Genomic DNA, 26469 nt, shown 5'->3' with positions numbered 1-26469 from the left:
TTGGAGTGCTCGGTTACAGAGCCTATGCATACAAATATTAAACGACTGATCATCACTTGCAAACAGAAAACTGGTGTGCACAGGTGCATACTAAAAGTAACCATATCCTTACATAACTAACAAATAAAGTTGCACTCTGTAATGTTGTAGCACCGGTTTTAATCACAGCAGGATCCTACCTACCCATATAAATGTAGGCTATCAGCCCAGGAGAGGATTCACATTAGGATAGGTTCCCAGCAAAGAAGATCATATTGCCATGGCTTCTTGGCATGCATGAATTGGCCAAATTATGTGCTAAGTATCTTAGTTTTTTCCTATTTTCTAGAGCAGTAATGCAATTCAAATTTCATATATTTAATGTTTACATGCTATCGTGTTACAGAGTACAACTTTATTTGTTAGTTATTAGTGTTGAGCGAGCACTAAAATGCTCGGGTGCTCGAAGCTCGGGCCGAGCTCACTGTGATACTCGGGTGCTCGACCCGAGCAACGAGCCCAATGTTAGTCTATGGGAGACTCGAGCATTTTTGCGGCGGCACCCCCGGCAGTCTTTTAAAAGCCTAACAAGTGCCCAAAACGATAGTGACAGTGCTCAAATGACATGGGGACAACATGGGGATCGCCCCAGGAAGCATTTCTGACCCCCAGGTCACTGCTGTCAACAACGTGGTCAGAGGTATTAAGCCACTTTTACAGGCTCAAAATAAAACGTTCAAAAACGAAAGTGAAAGTGCTTTCCTGTGAAATATGTTAAGGATAGTGTTGAGCGATACCTTCCGATATCAGGAAATATCGTATCAGATTGGATCGGACCGATACCCAAAAAGTATCGGATATCGCCGATTCCGATACCGGAAACCAATGCAAGTCAATGGGACACAAATATCGGAATGAAAATAAACCCTTTCTTTCCTTGTAGGTTAATTCTACATGAAGTAAAACAACTAAGAATAATGTAGAATGTATTACGCGAAAAGCCGGCAATTCAGCAGCGGCATACACCGGTACCCGACAATTTACAACAGAAAGAATAGAGCTTCACACACAGATTAGATAGATAGAAACATGTCAGTCACATATATATGAAGTACAGTGACAGTGTTGCTTGCTGTACTTGTCATTTAGTGTAAAGGATTTATTTAAAAAAATAATTGTGTTTTCATGCACTGTCTCTTTAAAAAAGCCGGCCGGCAATTCAGCTGCGGTACCCGACAATTTATAACAGACAGAATAGAGCTTCACACATAGATTAGATAGATAGAAACATGTCAGTCACATATATATGAAGTACAGTGACAGTGTTGCTTACTGTACTTGTCATTTAGTGTAAAGGATTTATTTAAAAATATAATAGTGTTTTCATGCACCGTCTCTTTAAAAAAGCCGGCCGGCAATTCAGCATCGGTACCCAACAATTTAGAATAGAAGGAATAGAGAATTATACATAGATTAGATAGATAGAAACATGTCAGTCACATATATATGACGTACAGTGACAGTGTTGATTACTGTACTTGTCATTTAGTGTTAAAATAAAGGATTTATTTTAAAAAAAATTGGCGTGGGGTTCCCCGTAATTTTAGTCTCTAGCGGAGGTTAAGCAGACGGCTGGGGCAGATGTTTGAAGCCTGGGAAGGGGGTAATACCCACGGAGCTTCCCAGGCTACTAATATCAGCCCCCAGCTGAATACCTAGCCTTTACTAGCTATTAAAATGGGGGACCCCATCAAAAAAATGACGTGGGGTCCCCCCTAATTTAATAGCTAGCAAAGGCTAGGCAGACAGCTGGGGGCTGATATTAATAGCCCAGGAAGGGTGCCATGAATATTGGCCCCCTCCCAGGCTAGAAACACCAGCCGTCACCAGCGTGGGAAAATTCTCACGCTGAAGCGCTGAGTGCAGGAGAATTTTCCCACGCTGTCAGTGACGTGCATGAGGTGAGCCGAGTTCATTGGACATGACCTCGGCTCATCTTTATGCCGTCACAGAGAGACACTGAGGAGCGCAAGCATGCCTGCGCTTCTCAGTGTCTGCGGGATGACAGGCTGGATGGCAGCGTTCTGCTGCGGTCCAGCCTGTCATGTGAATGTAGCAGAGCTGAAGCTGTCGTGGGAACCATGGAAAGGTAAGGATGAGGTTGCTTTATTATTTTTCTTTTATTGCAGGAGATCGTTGGCTTCAGCTGGAATGGGCGTGATGGTAAGTATGGTTTAATTTAGAGCAATAAAGAATTGTGTGTTTATTTCAATTAAAGGACTTTATTCTGGGTGTTGTGTTTTTTTTAAATACTTTACTAGAAATTCATGGTGGTCATGTCTAATATTGGCGTGACCCCATGAATTTCGGGCTTAGGGCCAGCTGATAATGCCAAGCTGGCCTTAACCCCTTTATTACCCAGTGAGCCACCCCACCAGGGCCCTGGATGAGTTGGGTACAGCGCCAGAAGATGGCGCTTCTATGAATGCGCCATTTTCCGGGGTGGCTGCGGACTGCAATTTGCAGCGGGGGGGGGGGCCAGAAAGCTTGGGCCTCCCTGCGCTGCGGATTCCAGCCCCCAGCTGCCTAGTTGTACCTGGCTGGACACAAAAATAGGGCGAAGCCCCACGTATTTTTTTTTTTATTTATTTCATGAAATTCATGAAATAATTAAGAAAAAAAGGGCTTCCCTATATTGTTGTGTCCAACCAGGTACAAATAGGCAGCTGGTGGTTGGGGGCAGCCCGTTCCTGCCTGCTGTACCTGGCTGGACACAAATATAGTGCGAAGCCCCACGTCAATTTTTTTAAAATTATTTCATGAAATTATTTTTTAAAAAAGGGCTTCCCTATATTGTTGTGTCCGGCCAGGTACAAATAGGCAGCTGGTGGTTGGGCGCAGCCCGTTCCTGCCTGCTGTACCTGGCTGGACACAAATATAGGGCGAAGCCCCACATCAATTTTTTTTTAATTATTTCCTGAATTTCCTGAAATAATTTAAAAAAAATTGACGTGGGGCTTCGCACTATATTTGTGTCCAGCCAGGTACAGCAGACAGGAACGGGCTTAGCCCAAACACCAGCTGCCTATTTGTACCTGGCCGGACACAACAATATAGGGAAGCCCTTTTTTTCTTTATTATTTCATGAATTTCATGAAATAATTTAAAAAAAAAATACGTGGGGCTTCTCTCTATTTGTGTGTCCAGCCAGGTACAACTAGGCAGCTGGGGGATGGAATCTGCAGTGCAGGGAGACCCAAGCTTTCTGCCCCCCCCCGGTGCAAATTGCAGTCCGCAGCCACCCCGGAAAATGGCGCGTTCATAGAAGCTGGATGCTGTACCTGGCTGGCATACAAAAATATGGCAAAGCCCACGTCAAAATTTTTGGGAAAAATTAATTAAAAAATAAATAATAATTTAGGGACTGCATCTTTATTAACTCCTCAAATGTCATTTAGTGTTAAAATAAAGGATTTATTTAAAAAAAAATTGGCGTGGGATCCCCCTTAATTTTAGGCTCTAGCGGAGGTTAAGCAGACGGCTGGGGCAGATGTTTGAAGCCTGGGAAGTGGGTAATACCCACGGAGCTTCCCAGACTACTAATATCAGCCCCCAGCTGAATACCTAGCCTTTACTAGCTATTAAAATGGGGGACCCCCCCCCAAAAAATGACGTGGGGTACCCCCTATTTAATAGCTAGCAAAGGCTAGGCAGACAGCTGGGGGCTGATATTAATAGCCCAGGAAGGGTGCCATGAATATTGGCCCCCTCCCAGACTAGAAACACCAGCCTTCAGCCGCCCCAGAAATGGCGCATCCACAGGATGCGCCAACTCTGGCACTTAGCCTCGCTCTTCCACGCTGCCCTGGTGCGGTGGCAGGGGGTAATAGGGTTGGGGTTCATGTCAGCGCCAGCTGCCATGAAGCCCAGGTTAGTAATGATGGGCGTCTATAAGACACCCCCATTACTAACCTACAAAGTGTTAAAAAGAAAAAACACACTACACCCAGAAAAAAATAATTTATTTGAAATAAAACACACCATTTTATTTAATTCTTAGTTTACTAAAAAAAAATAGTTACCTGTCCACGTTCCTGCGCTGATCTCCCATGCACAGCTGTCACATCTGGAGATGGTGACAGCTGTGCATGGCTGCTGTAAGCTCACACTGCCGGGAACACGTCCGCTCCCGGCAGCGGGAGCCACTGACTGAGGTCACCGGAGTGCATTCAGTCAGCGCAGCTCCGGAGACCTCCTTTACGGCACTGCTGTACCGTGGGAATTTCTCACGATACAGCAGGGCCGTAAAGGAGCTAACCGGAGCAGCGCTGCCTGAACCCGCGAACCCGCTTATGCAGTGACGGGGCTGCTTTACGGCCCCATCATTCTAGCGGCGGCAGCGGTTCAGAGCGGTCACATTCTATGTGGCTGCTCTGAACTGGAGATCTTCGTGGGACACTCGTGGACTACTACGGAGGGGTAAGGATAAGTTTGTGGTTTATTATTTTATATTTTATTACAGGAGATTGATGGCTTCGGGGAATTAGGTGTCTAGGTGAGTATAGGTGTAGTTTTTTATTTTTTACTTTATTTTAGGTGGCGATCGGCGGGGACAGGTAATGTATGAACTAATTTATTGTAGGTAACCACTGGCCACCAATGACATGTATTTAACATTTATTGGGGACACAGTAGGGCAATTTAAATAGCAGGATCAGGCTGATGGGAACTACTGCTCCCATCGAGCTGATCCTGCTGGCAGGAGTGGACGGGGGACAGACATAGGCCTATGGGAGTAGTAGTGTCACATCGGCCTATGTCTGCCTGCACGCACACACCCGCACACATCGCACAGACACCGCACAAACACCGCACACACCCGCAGACATCGCACAGACACCGCACACACCCGCAGACATCGCACAGACACCGCACACACCCGCAGACATCGCACAGACACCGCACACACTCGCAGACATCGCACAGACACCGCAGACATCGCACAGACACCGCAGACATCGCACAGACACCGCACACACTCGCAGACATCGCACAGACACCGCAGACATCGCACAGACACCGCAGACATCGCACAGACACCGCGCACACACACGCCGACATCACACAGACACCGCACACACCCGCAGACATCGCACAGACACCGCACACACCCGCAGACATCGCGCAGACACACGCACAGACACCGCACACATCGCACAGACACCGCACACACCCGCAGACATCGCGCAGACACACGCACAGACACCCCGCACACACTCGCAGACACACGCACAGACACCCACACACACCAATCATGACGGGCTGATCGTCTGGGAGGTGACGCTGTGCGGCCAGCCAATCACTGTAATGCCCACAAACAACATGGCTGCGGCATTACAGTGACTGGCTGGCAATCCCTGCATGTTCATTGGCTCTGTAAAGAGCACCAAACATGCAGGGCGGAGACCCGAGCTCCCGCCCGAGTAACCCGAAAATGCTCGGTGCTCGCCGAACATCCCGAGTAGCGTGATGCTCGGGCGAGTACCGAGCAGTGTCGAGCATGTTCGCTCAACACTATTAGTTATGTATGGAGATGGCTACTCTTAGCATGCCCCTGTTCAGATCAGTGTTCTGTTTGGAAGCAACAGTCATTCTTTTGATATTTGCCTTTTATGAAAGTAATTTTTAAACCTTCATTTAATGGGTAACTAGAGCGGACTGGAGCAGTGTACGAAAAAGTCGCAGAGACATGTAAGATATTGATCCAAGTCCATGGGTCCATGAAAAAATCAGATAGCACTCGGATGCCATTTTCACAGACTGTTAGATAGGAGAAGATAAGAAAAGTTGTTGTTTTTTCACCTACGAGAAAAAGTGATGAAAATTGGACTAAACTCTGATGAAACTTGGATGACATATTTTAGTGGTTAAAAAAATCAGAAATTTGTAAAAAATTTTATTTGACTTGTATCAGGATTTTCAGAGACCTGTAACTTTTGTTCTATTCCATCCATGGAATGTGATGGGCTTATCTTTTACTTGGCGAACTGACATTTTTAATGATACATATGATGATTTTATCACTTATTATATATTTTTGGGAAGTGCAACAATTAAAAGCTAAAATTCTGGCATTTTGATTTTTGTTTTTTTTTGTTTTACCATGTTTACTATGCGTGTTAAATAGTTTTATATTTTGATAGAGCGAACTTTTGCAGTCGTGGCGATAGCAAATTTGTTTTTTATTTTTAAAATGTCTTTAAATAATAATGTTTTGCACTATATGGGAAAAGTATGATCTTCTATTAAGCCAAGCTATGGCCTTCACCTCGAAAGAGCACAGAGATAGCAGCCAAGTGGCCTTCAGCTGGCCCCTGACTGCTATGGCTATCGTCAACATTCCCGTAATCACGTTACGGAGGAGCGACGGCTGTCTGAATTAGAGCATCACGCTGACTGCCCCTCTTGAAAGCCATTGTCAATCGCTCTTTTAAGTGGTAAACAGCGCGGGGGTCCATGAAAAAAATCAGACTACACCCAGATGCCATCCAAGTGCAGTCCGATTTTCTTGGACTGTTAGATAGGAGAAGGTGGATACATTTTTTCTTCTCTTTTTTATTTCCCTACATTCGAGAAAAACTTGAAAAAAGCTGAGGTTTGAATGAGATCTTAGACTTTTAGACTGCAGACCCTTTCTGTCATAGATTTTAGAACAAAGTAAAAACCACATGTTAGATACAGATTTTGGAGTGGATTTCATCCTGTGCATTGCATAGGGTTAAGTTCACAGTGAAAATATGCAGAAGTCCTCAACCGATTTAACATTCTGCAAATTAGAAAGGTTTACAGTGTGAATTCACCCAAAAGGGATATAAGTGGTCTCCAGATATTTCAATGATATATGTGAAAAGACCATATTAATGAAGTCTGTGATCTTGGTAATGGTTACAATGTTTATTGAAAACTTTTTCAGTAGTTAGATATTTCTGATGCTGGATATTTTGTATGGCACAATGTCTATTACTGTTTTGCAGTGGTGTGTGCACAGGGTCTACAGGCTAAGGATAAGACGGGCTCCAGTGATCCCTATGTTACTGTTCAGGTTGGAAAAACAAAGAAAAGAACAAAGACTATCTATGGAAACCTCAACCCTGTGTGGGAGGAAAATTTTCACTTGTGAGTATATAAATTACATGGCCAACGTGTATATTTATGTCTAACTATAAGTTTTTACCCCAAAAAATGTAGAAATTTGCCTAAAATGCTAAACTAGATGCAGACCCAAAATCCGGATGTCTATTAGCTACCGTATATGTTTTAATGCACATTGCTATCTGTAATTTGTTACTAAAGTCCATATTGAGGGACTCCACATTTACAGGAACTTCACCATTTGTTAGCACCTCTGCCACTATTCCGCAGACAAATATGCTTCCTTGTGTCTAGTTTTCTCAGTCACCTCATTCCCCATCCAGTTTAAAGTATGTTTTTTCTGAATTACTGCAACTTTTCATAGTAAAATATAGATATTTGCAATAAGGGAACATGTCCCTATTTTGTGCAGCCTGGTTCAGCAGTCATTATGAAACACCTAACAAGTTGCCTTTAATCCAGAGGTGTAGCTAGGGGCTCAGGTTGGGGTGGGGGACGGGCGAAACATCTGAGTGGGCCCCTAAATGGTTACCCTTATTAGAACTATGGTGGCCCTGGCACAATGATATTACCGCCATATGGTGACATTTAGTGGTAGAAACCAGTATTGCAGAACATACAAGTGATTACAGTACAGTTATATAAAGTAATTTACAGCTGACATTCTTTCTGATGGAGTCGTTCACTTTTCCCATCTTTTCCATCTGGCCCAGAATCGACATGGAAAGTTTTTCCAGCCAGGACTAGTCTGCAGAGTTTGCAACAAAGACACATTTGACTTCTCACATTTCCAGCACCGTCCTCATTTATTCCCAGCCTGCACAAACACCTTATCCTACTAATACGGTACCCCAATTCTGAGCCACTGCTGCCATATGTGTCCCTATTACTGCACCTGCTGTTTGGCACAACAACAACGCTTCTCTTAGGGCCCCACATAATAATGCTCACCACTGTGCCACTTACATAGTAATAATGCCTCATTTGTGCCCTATAGATGGTATAATTAGAATCAGTCTCCAGATTTTGCCACTTTGACAGCCACAATACTCTGAGTGCCCCTATAACAATAATGCTTCTTAAGTGGCCACTTAACATTTAATAATGTCCACTGAGCCCCCTAATGTACAGCTCCTCTATACACAGTATGGTGGGCTCACAGCTCCCTTATACAGAGTATGATGTCCCCTCAGCTCCATTTTATTTAGTATGATGGGCCCACAGCTCCGCTATACACAGTATGATACCTCCATAGCCCCTCTATGTATACTATGATGTCCCTACTTCTCCCCCAAAACACAGTATAATGACCCCCACAGAAACCCTCCCACTATACAATGGACACAGTAGTCCCCACACTAGCCCTCAGACTGTGTAATGGCCCCCCGCATTAGTACCCACACTGTATAATGGCCCCAACAGTTCTCCCCAAACTGTATAATGGCCGCCACACAAGCTCTCATGCTGTATATTGGCTCCCACTCTTTAGGAGGACCCCAACAGATGTCCCTACAATGTATGAATACCCCCACACTGTAACGGGTCCCCCCACAGTAATCCCCACACTGTATGATTGCCCCCACAGTAGGCCCCAAACTGTATAATGGCCGCCACACAAGCTCTCATGCTGTATATTGGCTCCCACTCTTTAGGAGGACCCCAACAGATGTCCCTACAATGTATGAATACCCCCACACTGTAACGGGTCCCCCCACAGTAATCCCCACACTGTATGATTGCCCCCACAGTAGGCCCCAAACTGTATAATGGCCCCCACATTAGCCCCCAATTTATATAATGGACGCCGCATTAGCCCCCAAACTGTATAATTGGCATTGCATTAGCCCCCAAACTGTATAATGGCCACTGCATTAGCACCAAAACAGTATAATGGCCCTGACCTTAGTCCCCAAACTGTATAATGGTCCCCACATTAGCCCCCAAACTGTATATTGGCCACTGCATTAGCCCCCAAATTGTATAAGGGCCATCGTATTAGCCCCCAAACTATGTAATAGCCCCCATATTAACCATAAAACTATATAATGTCACCCACACATTATAATGGACCCTGCATTAGTCCCTATAATGTATGAAGGCCCACCCACTATTCAGGGTCCCCCATTGTTTATGATTCCCCCACAAGTTTTAATTAAAGTTAAAAAAAATCATATACTCACCTAAACCATGATGTTGACGAGTCCAGCGGCAAGGTATGGGTGGACCAACGTGTTGTCATAGCACCGACGCACACACAGAATGTCCGAGTCCCGGCGCGACATCTGCCATTCTGTAGACCACAGGCTTAAAGCGACCTGCGTTCTACAGAACAGAGCGCGGTGGTGGGCACGCCGATACAGTTAAGGGTAGCGTAGCTCCAAGTGAGCCCTTCTGAGCACAGGGCCCATCGCCACCGCACCCTCTCATCCCCTGGTAGCTATTCTACTGCTTTAACCCCTTTATACCCAGTCAAATTCAGTTTTTCACTAGAATTTTTTCTCCCCTTCTTCCAAGAGCTATACCTTTTTTTTCCATAGACATTGTCATGTGAAGGCTTTATTTTGGAAAGATGAGTTGTAGTTTTGATATTATCAAAGAATGTACTGAAAATAGGAACAAAAATGCCAAGTATAGTGAAAATAGAGGAAAAACACATTGCTTCTGCCATTGTGCTTTGGGTTTAATTTTTACGGCATTTAGTATTCTATAAAAATTTTCTGGCAATATGATTCTTCATGTCAGTACAATTATGGCAATACCAGGTGGCGTAACTAGAGTCCTATAAGGACATATGAATTGCCCCCCATCTTCCTTTATGTAGTAATGTCCAAGATCCTGGGCTCCTTAATGGTAAATATGTCCCTTATCCTGGGCCCCATCCTGATATATGTCCCCTATTCTGCCGCTGTTCTTTAATGCATAGAAAAAAGATAAATGATTCTACTCACCTTCCCTCGGCTCCCTCGCCGCGGGGCGTCCTTTTCAGCGTGCAAGCAGCAGAAGCATATGACGTCACTGTCATGCGCCCCCAGTCATGTGTACGCCGACATCAGCTGCTGGTCTCTGATTGGCCAGCAGTGTGTATTGCAGCGCACAGACCCCTTCGCCTCAATACATTTCACCTGAATCTGCATCCGAGGACGCACATCCAGTTGAAATTTGCGCTGGCGTCAGTGGGCCCCTCATTTGCATGGGCTCGGTCGCGGTTGTGACCTCTGCGACCGCGATCATTACACCCCTGGCGATACCATTCTTATTTAGATTATTTTATAATTTAGTGGTTAAAAAAAATTACGAAGTCTGTAAAACAAATTTAGACTTGTATAGCCATTTTCTAAGACCTTAAGACCTGAAACTTTTCTATTTTTTCATCAATGGAGTGTGATGAGCTTATTTTTTGTGTGGCGAGCTGACATTTTTAAATTATATCATTTGGAGTACATATGATATTTTGATCACTTTTTATTGCATTTTTTGGGAGGTGCAACAATAAAAAACAGCAATTCTGATGTATTCAGTTTTGATTTTTTGATTTATAATGTTTACCATTCAGGTTAAGAAGTTTTATATTTTGATGCATCAGATTTTTGCAGCCCTGGCAATGACAAATTTATTTATCATATATTTTTAATTTCTTTAAATACTGAAGTACTAAAGACAAAATGATGATCTATTAAGCCCAGATATGGGCTGGGCTTCAAAAGAGCTCAGAAATTGTGGTCAGTCTGCTATGGAAACCCATCAGCATTCCCATAATCACATTATGGAGGGGCAATGGCCACCCGCATCGCCCTGACTACCCCTCTTGAAAGCCACTGTCAATAACTCATTTAAGGGGTAAACATCATTGATCAGAGCTAGTAGAAAAGCAGGCAACTGCCAAGCCTGCTACATACAGTGGGGAAAAAAAATATTTAGTCAGCCACCAATTGTGCAAGTTCTCCCACTTAAAAAGATGAGAGGCCTGTAATTGACATCATAGGTAGGCCTCAACTATGACAGACAAAATGGAAAACAAATCCTGAAAATCACATTGTCTGATTTGGAAAGAATTTTTTTTCAAATTTTGATGGAAAATAAGTATTTGGTCAATTACAAACAAGCAAGATTTCTGTCTCTCACAGACCTCTAACTTCTTTTTTAAGAGGCTCCTCTGTCCTCCACTCATTACCTGTAGTACTGGCACATGTTTGAACTTATCAGTATAAAAGACACCTGTCCGCAACCTCAAACAGTCACACTCAAAACTCAACTATGGTGAAGACCAAAGAGCTGGCGAAGGACACCAGAAACAAAATTGTAGCCCTGCACCAGGCTGGGAAGACTGAATCTGCAATAGGCAAGCAGCTTGGTGTGAAGAAATGGAAGACATACAAGACCACTGATCATCTCTCTCGATCTGGGGCTCCACACAAGATCTCACCCGTGGAGTCAAAATGATCTCAAGAACAGTGAGCAAAAATCCAAGAACCACACGGGGGGACCTAGTGAATGACCTACAGAGAGCTGGGACCAACGTTACACAGGCTACCATCAGTAACACACTACGCCGCCAGGGACTGAGATCCTTCAGTGCCATACGTGTCCCCCTGCTTAAGCCATTACATGTCTGGGCCCATCTGAAGTTTGCTAGAGAGCATTTGGATGATCCAGAAGAGTATTGGGAGAATGTCATATTGTCAGATGAAACCAAAGTAGAACTGTTTGGTAGAAACACAACCCGTCGTGTTTGGAGGAGAAAGAATGCTGAGTTGCATCCAAAGAACACCATACCTACTGTGAAGCATGGGGGTGGCAACATCATGCTTTGGGGCTGTTTCTCTGCCAAGGGACCAGGATGACTGATCCGTGTATATGAAAGAATGAATGGGGCCATGTATCATGAGATTTTGAGTGCAAACCTCCTTCCATGAGCAAGGGCATTGAAGATGAAACGTGGCTGAGTCTTTCAGCATGACAATGATCCCAAGCACACCGCCAGGGCAATGAAGGAGTGGCTTCGTAAGAAGCATTTCAAGGTCCTGGAGTGGCCTAGCCAGTCTCCAGATCTAAACCCTATAGAAAACCTTTGGAGGGAGTTGAAAGTCCGTGTTGCCCAGCGACAGCCCCAAAACATCACTGCTCTAGAGGAGATCTGCATGGAGGAATGGGCCAACATACCAGCAACAGTGTGTGCCAACCTTGTGAAGAATTACAGAAAATGTTTGACCTCTGTCATTGCCAACAATGGATATATAACAAAATATTGAGATGAACTTTTGTAATTGACCAAATACTTATTTTCCACCAAAATTTGAAAAAAAATTCTTTCCAAATCAGTCAATGTGATTTTCAGGATTTGTTTTCTCATTTTGTCTCTCATAGTTGAGGTCTACCTATGATGTCAATTACAGGCCTCTCTCATCTTTTTAAGTAGGAGAACTTGCACAATTGGTGGCTGACTAAATACTTTTTTCCCCACTGTACATGTATGACGGACAGAGTTAAAGGGGTTTTCCTACGAGCAAAAGTTCACTGTAATCAATAGATCTTGGAATAATAATAACTTCCACAATTGGATGTGTTTAGATAAAATGTTCCTGTGCTGAGATAATCTTATAAATGTGCCCCTGCTGTGTACTGTGTAATGGCTGTGTCTGACCGAGCAGGAACATGGTCTGATCATACCACAGCTGATGACCAAGGGAGGAAGCAAAAGAGTATACAGACAGGACAGCAGGGGATCGTAAATGATTCTTTCTTTGAAGTAAAACATTGTTTTAAAACAGGCAGGGAAATGTTTTACAGTGCCAGCAAAAAAAATCTTTACAAGTTCAATGAAACCACAAAATCTTAATATTCAAGTGGATTCAAGTGTTTTATTGTGGATATTTTATTACAATTAGTATTTTGTCATGTCACCCTTACATTTTATCACCATCTGCAGTCGTTTAGGCATGGACTCAGCAAGGCTGGCTAAGTAGGTGGAGTCCATGTTTACCCACAGTGTCTTCAGCACCTCCTTTAGATTGTTGATGTTGCTGGGTCGTGTCTCTTGAACCTTGTTTTTCATTAAATTCCAGGCATTTTCTATGGGGTTAAGGTCAGGGGAATTACCTGGCCACTCTAAAATGTTAATGTTATGGTCACTGAGAAACTTTCTCACGGCCTTGGCTTTGTGGACAGGGGCTCCATCATGCATAAAGTAATCACACTGATGTATGACCCAAAAAGTAAGCATGTGTTCTTCCAAAACAGTAATATAATTGCTTGCTTTCATAGTTATAATCTTGGGAAGGAAGTACAAACCTGCCCTGCCCATGCTTCCACTGATTGCACCCCACACCATCACACTGTCAGGGTGTTTAACAGTCTTAACTGTATATTTTGGGTCATAACGTGACACTGTACTCGGACGACGCACAACCTTTGAGCCTCCCCTGACCAGCCTGAAAGTGCTCTCATCACTAAACATCATTTTCTTCCACTCTTCAGATGTCCAATCTTGATATTTCGTTTCTTCTTCATTGCTGCTGTGAGCAGGGACTTCTTTGCGGCACGGCAACTTGGTAGACCCAGGTCCTTCTGCAGGCGGTGACGAATTGTCCTAGTTGCGATGTTCTGGAGGAGCATAGGGTACTTATTTTTTATTTCAACGGCAGTTATAGAAGGATGTGACATCACTTCACGCTCCAGAAGCTTATCAGTCCTTGGTGAAGTCTTCTTAGGTGCGCCAGAGCCTGACTTCCTCTGCGGTACCATCCCAGAAGGCAATGATGCCACCGACCGCTTCAGTTGAAAATTGCTTCTCTTGACACTCCCAGATCTCTAGCTACAGCAATCACTGAATCCCCCTTCTCGAGCAGAGTCAAGGCACGGGATTTCTCTTCCATTTTAAGCTTCTTTCGACCCATTGTGGGAGATAATATAAAACTGAGGGAGATAATAAAAGACTGCCTAATAGCAAAACTGGCTGAGCTGCACATAACAACCAATGAGAGTGCAGCTTTCTCTTGACCAGAGAAGTGAAAACTGAGCATTGATTGGTTGATATTTGCAACAAAGCCAGCTTTAATATTACACAGTTTTTATTATCTCCCCCATTGTGTACACTTTTAAAAAGTGAAATTATGATGTGGATTTTATATGTAAAGGTTTTTTTTGCTGCGCAAGTGTAAAGATTTTTTTTGCCGGCACTGTACCTCACAGAAAAAATCAGCTGCGATCCCGTGCTGTAATGTCTGTATCCTCTTTTGCTTCCTCCCCTGCCCAGGAGATGTGGTATGATCAGACCATGTTCCTGCACGGTCAGACACAACCATTACACAGTACATAGCAGGGGCACATTTATAAGATTATCTCAGCACAGGAACATTTTATTTAAACACATCCAATTGTGGAGATTATTATTATTCCAAGATCTATTGATTAACATGAACTTTTGTTTGTGAGAAAACCCCTGTAAGCTGTGCTTTTCACCAACTTTATCTTACATCTTATAAATTTGACATCAGCAGTGCTATTCAATCTATGCTGCAGGTTTCCTCCATAGGAGTATATGAGATTTCTCAAAAACTCATCCAAAATGCTGATAACTGTAATTATCGTCTGGAAAAATTAGACAGAAAATCGACTGCTTTTGCTCATCCTTAATTTTTACAGGGTAAAATAATATGAACAAAGCTGCTTTTCCCCTTAAGGTCTTACTCAGTTTAGCTTAAGGTGGCAGTCTTAGAAAACATGGACACATGTGAATTTGACATTCTCAGGCCTCATTCCACCCACTTGGCATGAGAACGCCAAAATTTATGTAATTTTAGTGCAGCCTCCAGATGCCAAAATTGTGCTACTTTTCAAAGCTTTTTACTCCAGAATACTGACATGAAAGCTTTGACGACCCGGGCTATAAGGCCACGTTCACACGCTCAGTATTTGGTCAGTATTTTACATCAGTATTTATAAGCCAAAACCAGGAGAGGAAAAGTATAATAGAAACACGTCACCACTTCTGGATTTATCACCCACTCCTGGTTTTTCTTACAAATACTGATGTAAATTACTGAACATGGCCTTAGTATTGAAAGCGAAATGCAGATATAATAATCCTGCTTTGTGAATAGAATCATTGATTCATGGTAGCTCCGTAGTTGGGACCTTGCTAATATAGAACAAATACTAAGTGTAAATATGCTTCTTCTCACAGTTGTATTACATCGTCTTAGACTACATCTTGTTTTCTAGTGAGTGTCATAACTCCTCAGATCGCATTAAGGTACGTGTATGGGATGAAGATGATGACATAAAATCAAGAGTGAAACAAAGGTTCAAGCGCGAGTCTGATGATTTTTTGGGACAAACTATCATTGAAGTTCGAACCCTGAGTGGGGAGATGGACGTGTGGTACAATTTAGGTAAGGCCATCTAATTTATTAAACAGGACAAGAGCAGTTAGGTTTATGGCTCCCTTTCCTTCTATAAGGTTACGTTCACACATTGTGTATGCGGTGCTAATCTTTCCATAGCGTAGCTGGAATTTATGTACAGCAATGTCTGCATGATATATGCAGATTCTGCTGTGGATTTTGTTGTGCCTTGATGCTTATTTCACCATTTCCATTGCAAATGGTGAAATTTGTTCTCATTCTACCCATATAATTGACATGTTGCAGGTTTCAAAATCCGCACTGCAGGTAAATTTTTCACGTAGAACAAAAGGGTTGGTCATTTTACCACTAAATGTGTTCTAGACTAATTTATGGCACTTACTAATAAGTGAACCTGGTATATGCATGTGAAAAGTTAATTTTAGAGTACTATAAAATGTTCGATAAAAGAAAAAGTGGAAATGGCAGGGGACATGGAAATTTAAAAGAAAAAAAAAACATAACACAAGATCTGCTAATAAAAATGTGGCAGCTGCAAGCGGCACCGCAGCCACCATTATCATCCGCCATCTAGGCAGTAGTACCCAACTCATATATGGGAAATCATTAATCTCTGTCACAGCAAGATAATGTTTCTTCTGACAGTGACGCCATCAGTTTCAGTCAGTATTCTGCACATTCCTCCTCTACTGGCATAACATTTAATGTTTTTGATTGTGGCCTTTCAATGCCATTAAAGACATTTCTGACTTTTCTGACCCCTAATCCCCTAAGCAACAGTACTCCGGTTGCCATGGAAGATATTTGAGAACAACTACTTCTTCCAGTTGATGTCCTAAGATAGGACGAAGGATGTGGAGGACATGACTAGCTGTGTTGGATGTGGTACTAGTAGATGGCAACATCAGCAATAATCGTAGGGGAACTGGCTGTGGCAGCCAATGTGGTAATGGCAATCTCAGTGAGGGCAAATCTAAAGGTGGGAATCAGAAGGAAGGGCAAGGAACTCAAGGCATTCCCCACACTGAGACAACTGTCATCCCAGTCAGGGGGTAGCAGTAATTTCAGGTGTGGAAAATCTTTTCCATGATACTGGAGGACCAACTTATTGCCGTTTGTAGGCTCTGCAGCTATAAAATAAATCATAGACATCTTGACTCTCCATCAGCAAATAAGCTCCACATTCTTATGTGGAAAAAGCAAACTAGCTAGCAATATAATGGCCATGCTGGTAGCCATGCAGTATCATCTAGTAATGCATGGTTATTCTCGTTATCACAATTATCATTTTCATCTGCTTTCTGTACTCTTCCTCTTTTTTCCCCTTATGTATTGTGTGATGTGTGAGCAAGAAACATGTTTCCAGTTGTCCATATACATGTAAAATTCAACCCTCACATGCCCAAGGATACTATATTTGCTGGTGGGTCCAAGTGGATTCTACTGCCTTTTTCGAAATGATTTCATGCACTCAGCCATGAAGTAAGGATACCTAGCCGCAAGTATTTCTTGAAGAAAGCTTAGTTTATAGTCTCAAATGGCAGACACTTCTTGGACAGCAGCAATTACAGCCAGGAGCTTTACATGTCTTTGTCAGTAGCGTAACTAAAGTCTGATGGACCCCGGTGTAAAATTTGTACCTGGGCTCCACCTCGCATGTTGGTCAGATGTATGTGCCCTTGTAGCATTCCAAATCCTATATGGACAATACGTGTTGCCCCCTCCCCATCCCCCATTATGTAGTAATGTCTCCCATCCTGTACTGATGTTCCTATCCAGGGCCCATCATAGTATATATGTCCCCCATCCTGGGCTCCTTACTGGTGTATCTGTCCACCATCCTAGTATATATGTCTCTCATCGTGGACTCATCCTGGTATATATGTCCCCCATTTTGGTATATATGTCCCCCATCCTGGACCATTTCCTGGTATATATGTCCCCCATCCTAGGCTCCTTCCTGGTATATATGTACCCCATCCTGGGCCCATCTTGGTATATATATCTCCCATCATGAGCCCATCCTGGTATATATTGTATGTCCCCCATCTTGGTATATATGTCCCCTATCCTGGTATATATATACCCCATCCTCAGCCCATCCTGGTATATATGTACCCTATCTTGGGCCCATCTTGGTATATATGTCTCACATCCTGGACCTCATTCTGGTATATATGTCCCCATCCTGGTATATACAGGTGCTTCTCACAAAATTAGAATATCATCCAAAAGTTAATTTATGTCAGTTCTTTAATAGAAAAAGAAACTCATATATAATATAGGGTCATTACAAACAGAGTGATCTATTTCAAGTGTTTATTTCTGTTAATGTTGATGATTATGGCTTACAGTCAATGAAAACACAAAAGTCATTATCTCAGTAAATTAGAATACTTTATAACAACAGCTTGAAAAATGTTTTTAAAATCCGAAATGTTGGCCTACTGAAATGTATGTTCAGTAAATGCACTCAATACTTGATCGGGGCTCCTTTTGCATCAATTACTGCATCAATGCAGCGTGGCATGGAGGGGATCAGCCTGTGGCACTGCTGAGGTGTTATGGAAGCCCAGGTTGCTTTGATATCAGCCTTCAGCTCGTCTGCATTGCATCTGGTGTCTCTTATCTTCCTCTTGACAATATCCCATAAATTCTCTATGGGGTTAAGGTCAGGCGAGTTTGCTGGCCAATCAAGCACAGTGATACTGTTGTTTTTAAACCAGGTATTGGTTCTTTTGGCAGTGTGGACAGGTGCCAAGTCCTGCTGGAGAATGAAATTTCCATCTCCAAAAAGCTTGTCGGCAGAGGGAAGCATGAAGTGCTCTAAAATTTCCTGGTAGACGGCTGCGCTGACTTTGGACTTGATAAAACACAGTGGACCTACACCAGCAGATGACATGGTTCCCAAAACCATCACTGATTGTGGAAACTTCACACTCGCCTCAAGCAGCTTGGATTGTGGCCTCTCCACTCTTCCTCCAGACTCTGGGACCTTGATTTCCAAATGAAATGCAAAATTTACTTTCATCTGAAAACAACACCTTGGCTGAGCAACAGTCCAGGTCTTTTTCTCCTTGGCTCAGGTAAGACGCTTCTGGCGTTGTCTATTGGTCATGAGTGGCTTGACACAAGGAATGCGACACTTGTAGCCCATGTCCTGGATACGTCTGTGTGTGGTGGCTCTTGAAGCAATGACTCCAGCAACAGTCCACTCCTCATGAATCTCCCCCAAATTTTTGAATGGCCTTTTCTTAGCAATCCTTTCAAGGCTGTGGTTATCCTGGTTTCTTGTGCACCTTTTTTACCACAATTTTTCCTTCCACTTTAACTTTCCATTAATATGCTTGGATACAGCACTCTGTGAACAGGCTGCTTCTTTAGCAATGACCTTTTGTGGCTTACCCTCCTTGTGGAGTGTGCCAATGACTGTCTTCTAAACATCTGTCAAGTCAGCAGTCTTCCCTATGATTGTGGAGCCTACTGAAACAGACTAAGGGACCTTTTTAAACGCCAGGGAGCTAATTAGCGAGAGGGAGGTAGCCGCTGGGTCCTAGAGACAGCCAGCCTCTAAGAAGATGTCTGTAATGCCAAACATAGAGATCTCCTGCAACCAACTGCAGGGCGACTGCCTGTCACCTCTGACACACCCGTGACACATAGCCAGTGAAACCCTTTGCAGGTGTTTTTTGTTAATTATTCTAATTTACTGAGATAATGACTTTTGTGTTTTCATTGGCTGTAAGCCATAATCATCAACATTAACAGAAATGAACACCTGAAATAGATCACTCTGTTTGTAATGACTATATGTTATATGAGTTTCACTTTTTGAATTGAAGAACTGAAATAAATTAACTTTTTGATGATTTTCTAATTTCGTGAGAAGCACCTATATGTCCCCATTCCTGGGTGCATTCTGGTATATATGTCTCCCATTCTTGTATATATGTTACCCATCCTGGTATATATGTACCCCATCCTGGGCCCATCCTGGTATATATGATCCCCGTTCAGCTGCTGTTCTTTAATGTATAAAAAAAACAAAACAATTCTTTTCACCTTCTCCCGCTCCAACAACACACAGCGTCCTCTTCTGTAGCTGACAGCTGACTTCAGCGTGCAAGCAATGGGCAGTTCATAAGGACACTGCCATGTACCGCTATTAACTTGCACTCTGATGTCTGCTGTCTGACTTTGATAGGCCAGTGGTATGTATTGCGGTATAGGGGACCCGGTGGGTCTCTGCACCACAATACATTTCAACTGAATGTGCATCCTTGGATACACATCCAGCTGAAATATGTGCTAGTGTCAGCGGGCCCACCTCCCTCACAGGCCCGGTCACATCCTCTGTGACCGCGATCGTTACGCCCTGGCAACAATGCTCAAAATATCATGGCTGCAATGAGTTTGGGCACATCCTCAGTTTGGTTGTACAACATTTTTTAAATAAGTATACCCCCTTGAACAAGGAGGTGCTCATGGCCAGGAGAATGTATGGGAGCTTCAACCATTCTTACCTGGAAAAGAATGGCTTCCAGAATTTGTAGTACCAGAGTAGTACAGCTGAGCCTGATCTGCAACATTGCAAGACAATGGATTTTAAAATTGCATATGTTTGAGCGTCTGTACGAGCAATGTACTATGAAGCAGAGAAACTGGAGTATTTGTTACCTGAAACTTGCCATTAGAAGGCGAAGAAGCATGTGTGTCTCTTACGGAGGCATTTCAAAGAGGCTATAAACTTTGTTAGTAGGAACAGATGTGGCATCGACAATTCCAGTCCTCCCTTAGTGAAATTGGAAAAAAACACTGATAAGAATTCAACAAGGGATGTAGGAAGAATAGGAAATTTCAACCTTATTCCGCTGCTCTGAATCTGAGCCCCATGTTGCTCCCTTTTGCTTTTTTATGGGTTATAGTATATGAGCCCAACACTGCTGTTTCACATTGTTTTATAAACTTTGTCAACTCTTCCTTTCTTTAAGCTGTGGTGTGCAAGAAAAATTAAGATTTGTAGTAGAGGCACAATTGTCCTCAATCCTGGGCTCCTTCCTGTAATAATATCCTCCATCCTGGCCCCTATATTTAATAATGTCTCCATCCTGGGCCCCTTACTATATTAATGTCTCACCATCCTGAGAAAATTAATTTAATAATGTCGCCCATCCTGGACCTCTTCCTGTTATAATGTCCCCCATCCTGGGCTTTTTCCTGTAATAATGTCCCCATCCTGTATTAATTTCGACCATCATGGGCCCTCTATTTATTAATGCCACCCATACTTGGCCCCTCCCTGTAATCATATCCTCTATCCTGGCTCCTTCCTATAATGATATCCCCATAGCCCCCTTCCTATAATAATAGCCCCATAGCCCGCTTCCTATAATAATGTCCCCATCCTGGGCCCCATCCTATAATAATGTCCCCCATCCTATAATAATCTCCCTCATCTTGGGCCCCATGCTATAATAATGTCCTCCATCCTGGGCCCTTTCTATAATAATGTTCATCATCCTGGGCCCTTCCTATAATAATGTCCTCCATTCTTTAATATTGTCCCTCATCTTGCACCCCATATTATAATAATGTCCCGCATTGTGGGTAGTTGCTATAATAATGTTCCCCATCCTGGACTCTCCCTATAATAATGTCCATCATCCCGGTCTGCTTCCTATAAGAATGTTATGTAATAATATTATCGCATACTCTTGGCACCTTCCTATAATAATGTCCCCCATCCTGGGCCTTTTCTTATAAGAATGTCCCCTGTCCTGGGCCCCTTCCTCTAATAATGTCCCCCATCCTGGGCCGTTTCTTATAATAATGTCCCCTGTCCTTGATCCCTCCAATAATAATGTCCCCCATCCTGGGCCCCAACCTGCTATAATAGCAACCATCCACGACACCATTCTATATTAACGTCCCCCATCCTGATTTTTTTTGATAATAATGTCCCCCATCCCGGACTTCATCCTATAATATCTCCCATCTAGGGTTCCATCCTATAATAAATAACTCTCATTGTGAGCCCCATCCTATAAAAATATTCCCTATTCTGGGCCCTTTTCTGGTATAATGTCCCCCATCCTGGGCCCTTCCTATAATAATGTCCACTATCCCGGGACCTTTCCTGATATAATGTCCCCCATTCTAGACTCTGCCTATAATAACATCTTTCATCCTGGGCCCCTTCCTATAATAATGTCCCTCTTTCTATCGCGGTTTTCCAATACATTTTAAAAGTAATAAACTATTCTTTTTACCTCTTCCATAATGTCATGCAGGGTGTGGGAAAGACAGAGGGAAGAGGGAAAGGGAGCCCAGACTCTAGGGAAAGGGGGGTGGGGTGGAGACCTCCTAGTGTGGTCACCCTGTCTCAACTACCGTCACTATATTGGCTCTTCACCAGTCGCCGCATGTATGCCTCGCCCTGACTTTCCCTGGCGTATGGCTAAGGCTAGGGAAGGGAGGAGATGAGCTCTAGTCGATCTCCACGAAACTCACTAGACAACTAGGGTAGACAAACGGGGGGGGGTGTTGCTTAGCTTTAGACGACTCCAGACAAATGCGCACATGGCCTCATACTCCAATGATGACAAAGTACTGCTCTTGCTAAAGCCTCACAAGTAGTAATGAATATCACCGGCACTTCCCTCTCAGACACACCAGGTATTTATACACTCAGGCCAGAGAGCTAATTAGCGAGAGGGAGGTAGCCGCTGGGTCCTAGAGACAGCCAGCCTCTAAGAAGATGTCTGTAATGCCAAACATAGAGATCTCCTGCAACCAACTGCAGGGCGACTGCCTGTCACCTCTGACACACCCGTGACACATAGCCAGTGAAAAAGCCAACACCTAATTCAGGAGTAACTGACGCGTTCCCGGGGCAATGGGGTACTCGGCAGCCGGGCCTATGGATGCTGGGGGGGGGGGTATGTCACAGTGGCTGGCCCGGTCCGTGGCCCAGGGCGGTCAACCAAAAAGGGGATTGTAACTTGGATAGAAAATAAAAATAAAGTAAATAGTTTGTGACGCCACCTGTGGTACCTGGTAAGGATTACCAGCGCTGCTGCAGACCTCCGGGGGGTGATGGGATGGCAGCTGGGATGTTTCTGCTCCCCACAGGTGGAGCGGGCCCCCGGGGCAGTGTGGAGTTTGATGGTGGGTGGTGATGCTGGGGCTTGTAGTGCAATAGGTAGTGATGGCGCAGCTGAAATAATGGACGGAGGCAGTGCGGTGCAGTCATCCGAGTCTTTACTCACAGTTCTCCTGTACGTTCCACTGATACACTGCGCGGGTGCCAGCCTCCCACGTCGCGCTGCGTTCACCAGACCGGGGGTTCAGCTCTTCCTCAGGTAGGTTAGGAGCACCTGACGGAACCCCGCTTTCTTATGTTCCTCTCTAGACCGACTTCACGCTGGGTCTTCTCCCTCCTGCCCTGCGCTTACCCACTCACAGTCCCGCTCGGGTGCTCTGAAGTCCCTCTGGGCAACTTGGAGTTCCCGGACCTGCTTGACCCTCACGGTGACTAGGATGAAGCTTTGGCAACTGCACTATAAAAGCCAGAAGCCTCCGTTTTTTCCAGCCGAGACCTGAAGTAACACGGCTGGTCCAGGGGCCGGTCCCCTTCTTACGGCCTGATCCCTCTGTCTTCTGACAGATTCGGGGCGTACGGGTGCCGTCCTGCACTCGCCGTACCCCATGGGATCCCTTCAATAGAAGGGAGCCTTCCTCCTCTGCTCCCCTCCTGGGCCTCTAGCACTAGGCCCCACTGGTGGGGCAGAGCTCCTAAAGAGACTCTGCTCCCAGACTGTCTTCACTCACTGACCTACTGAACTGACTGATCTGCCACCCTAAGATGGCTTCCCTTTATATACCTCCTTCTATGGTGCTCCCTTACTCTACTTCCTCCACCCACACCCACTACTGGTTCCCCCTACCTTTGGGTTCCGCCCACTCCAGCCAGGGACAGGGCTCAGCAGGAAACACATTGCATCTTGCCCTTCCAGCCGGCCTGGAGCAGTGTAGTGTTGGATGCAGGTGTTGCGGTTCCGGGCAGCACTCCCTCCTTACCTGAGAGAAGGAGATACCACACCTCTGGGTGAGATGCAGTACCACTGTGGCGACTGAACCCTCAGGGGCGCCACATAACCACCACGGGCAGCGAATGATGTCACTGCCATGCACCGCCTGTGGTGGGCATACCACTGTCAACTGCCGGCACCTGATTGGCCAGCAGTGTATATTGTGGTGCAATGAGTCGAGGGGCTGTTCACCGCAATACATTTTGACTGAATGTGCGTCACCTATTTATCATGTGCACATCTAAGTGACATAGGTGCTCATGTCCGTGGGCTCCCCTGCCATTCAGACCTGTGGAGCACTCCCCTGATTTCTAGGTATTTTGTACTTGTGCTGCCCCATGGTTAAAATAATAACCCATTGCTTCAATGATTCCAAAGTTAAAATTGGATATGGGTAAAAAACTTTTGAGAATTCCCCAGGTATAGCCCCGCACAACATTGGGCCCATGCCCAGGAATTTTTTTTTTTATGTTAAGCTTCAGTGGTTTTATGACTAAAATTTTATTTACCATCAACCTCATTTTTGGTGAAAATTAGGTTTTTTTTTTGCGTTTCAACTGGTGCATATTTCAAGGCAGGTACATTACCCTTCATGACCTTGAACGTATCGATTCGTCCAGGTTGGTAGGCCCTAATCTTTGGAGGTCAGGAAGTAGCAGGACCCAGGACTTTAGGAACTGTAGGTGCTCATATCGTACCAGGCCAACATTTTCCCGGTGAGGTCCCTCAAACCACAAAGAAAGGAAGGTCACAAAAGAGGTGCCGAGTGTCTTACAGTAGGGGTATACGCTAGGACATCACTTATCAATGCGACAACTAGCCCGACAAACCTGGCCTGTGTATAAAAGAATGCTACAAACTGTACCACACATCCATGAACTACTAAATTCCTTTCTGACTTACATAACTCACGTATGCCAACCTGACGTACACTACAAAACTCACGTATGTGAACCTGACACATTGCACAACTGACATATGCCAACCTGATGCACTCTACACAACTCACATACTGTATGCCAACCGGATGTACACGACACAACTCATGTATTCCAACCCGACTTACACTACACAACTCACGTATGCCAACCTTATGCACTCTACACAACTCACATATGGCAACCTGATGTAAACTACACAACTCACGTATGCCAACCTGATGCACTCTACACTACTCACGTATGCCACTACATTTGAAAATTCACATACCAGGAAACACTAGATCAATTCCAATATAGGGTCACTTGGGAGGGGTTTCCACAGTTTAGGCACATCAGGGGCTCTCCAAACGCGACATGATACATCACTCCTTCCCTTCCGAGCCCTTCCGTTCGCCCAAACAGTAGTTTTCTCCCACATATGGGGTATCAGCGTACTGAGGAGAAATTGCACAACAAATTTTGTGGTCCATTTTTTCCTGTTACCCTTGTGAAAATAAAAAAATTAAAAAATTGGGGGTAAAAGAACATTTTTGTGGAAAAAATTGGATTTTTTTTTTTTCACAGCTCAACATTATAACTTTCTGTGAAGCACCTGGGGGTTCAAGGTGCTCCCTGCACATCTAGATAAGTTCCTTGAGGGGTCTAGTTTCCACTGTTTAGGCACATCAGGGGCTTTCCAAATATGACATGGCATCGACTCTCGATTTCAGCCAATTTTGTGTTTAAATAGTCAAATGGTGCTACTTCCCTTCTGAGCCCTGCTGTGTGCCCAAACAGCAGATTTCCCCCATATATGGGATATCGGTGTGATCAGAGAAATTGCACCACAAATTTTGTAGTCCATTTTCTCCTGTTACCCTTGTGAAAATAAAAAAAAATTTGGGTCCAAAGTAAAATTTTTGTGAAAAAGGTTAAATGTTCATTTTTTCCTTCCATGTTACTTCAGTTCCTATGCAGCACCTGCAGGGGTAATAAACCTCCTGAATGTGGTTTTCAGCACCTTGAGAGGTTCAGTTATTAGACTGATGTCACTTTTGGGTATTTTCTGTCATATAGACCCCTCAAAGTCACTTCAAATGTGATGTGGTCCCTAAAAAAATTATTTTGTAAATTTTGTTGGAAAAATGAGAAATCGCTGGTCAACTTTTAACCCTTCTAACTTCCTAACAAAAAAAATTATGTTTCAAAAATTGTACTGATATAAAGTAAGTATGTGGGAAATGTTATTTATTAACTGTCACATAACTATCTGGTTTAAGAGCATAAAAAATGAAAGTTTGAAAATTGCTAAATTTTCAAAATTTTCACCAAATTTCCGTTTTTTTCACAAACGCAAGTCATATTGAACAAATTTTACCACTATCATGAAGTACAATATGCCCTGAAAAAACAGTCTCAGAATCAGTGGGATCCTTTGCCGTGTTCCAGAGTTATTACCACATAAATTGACGCTGATCAGAATTGTAAATTTGACCTGGTCATGAAGGTGAAAACAGGCTTGGAGGGTGAAGGGGTTAACAGGATTGGGCCATTGCGTAGAACTGGGACAAAAGGATAAAAACAATTTTTTAGGATAGAATAGGATTTGTTTTTAACAAGTAGGTCTCAGTGTTGGATTGTGCCTTTCTTTTAATTTTAAAGACCATGAAAAGTTTGTCATTGCAGTGTGCAATTACAGTGGTTTGTTACCATAGCCTCATTACAATAGGCATATATGTTGAGGATAATCACTTTAAGGCTATTGTCACACACACTATCAGTATTTGGTCAGTATTTCACAACAGTATTTGTAAGCCAAAACCAAGGGGTGAGTGAAAAATGCAGAAGTGGTGCCCATGTTTCTATTATACTTTTCCTCTGACTGTTCCACTCCTGATTTTGACTGAGAAATTCTGATGTGAAATACTGACCAAATACTGATAGTGAGACCATAGCCTTAGGCCA

At 43.7% G+C, this 26469-nt stretch overlaps 1 protein-coding gene across 1 annotated transcript in view; it reads left to right on the top strand.

The window, feature by feature from the left end:
• UNC13A (unc-13 homolog A) overlaps window positions 1-26469 on the top strand; it is a 338122-nt gene that overhangs the window by 169310 nt on the left and 142343 nt on the right. Inside the window, exons 18-19 of the mRNA XM_073686302.1 lie at window positions 7014-7155; window positions 15352-15521. Coding sequence (XP_073542403.1) covers window positions 7014-7155; window positions 15352-15521 — 312 coding nt within the window. The remainder of the gene's footprint in view (window positions 1-7013; window positions 7156-15351; window positions 15522-26469) is intronic.

Source organism: Phyllobates terribilis, unplaced genomic scaffold, assembly GCF_046119375.1.
Source record: "Phyllobates terribilis strain yellow unplaced genomic scaffold, ASM4611937v1 Scaffold_1__5_contigs__length_1240528914, whole genome shotgun sequence".
Classification (NCBI taxonomy): domain Eukaryota; kingdom Metazoa; phylum Chordata; class Amphibia; order Anura; family Dendrobatidae; genus Phyllobates; species Phyllobates terribilis.
This window is presented reverse-complemented; position numbering and strand designations above follow the sequence as displayed.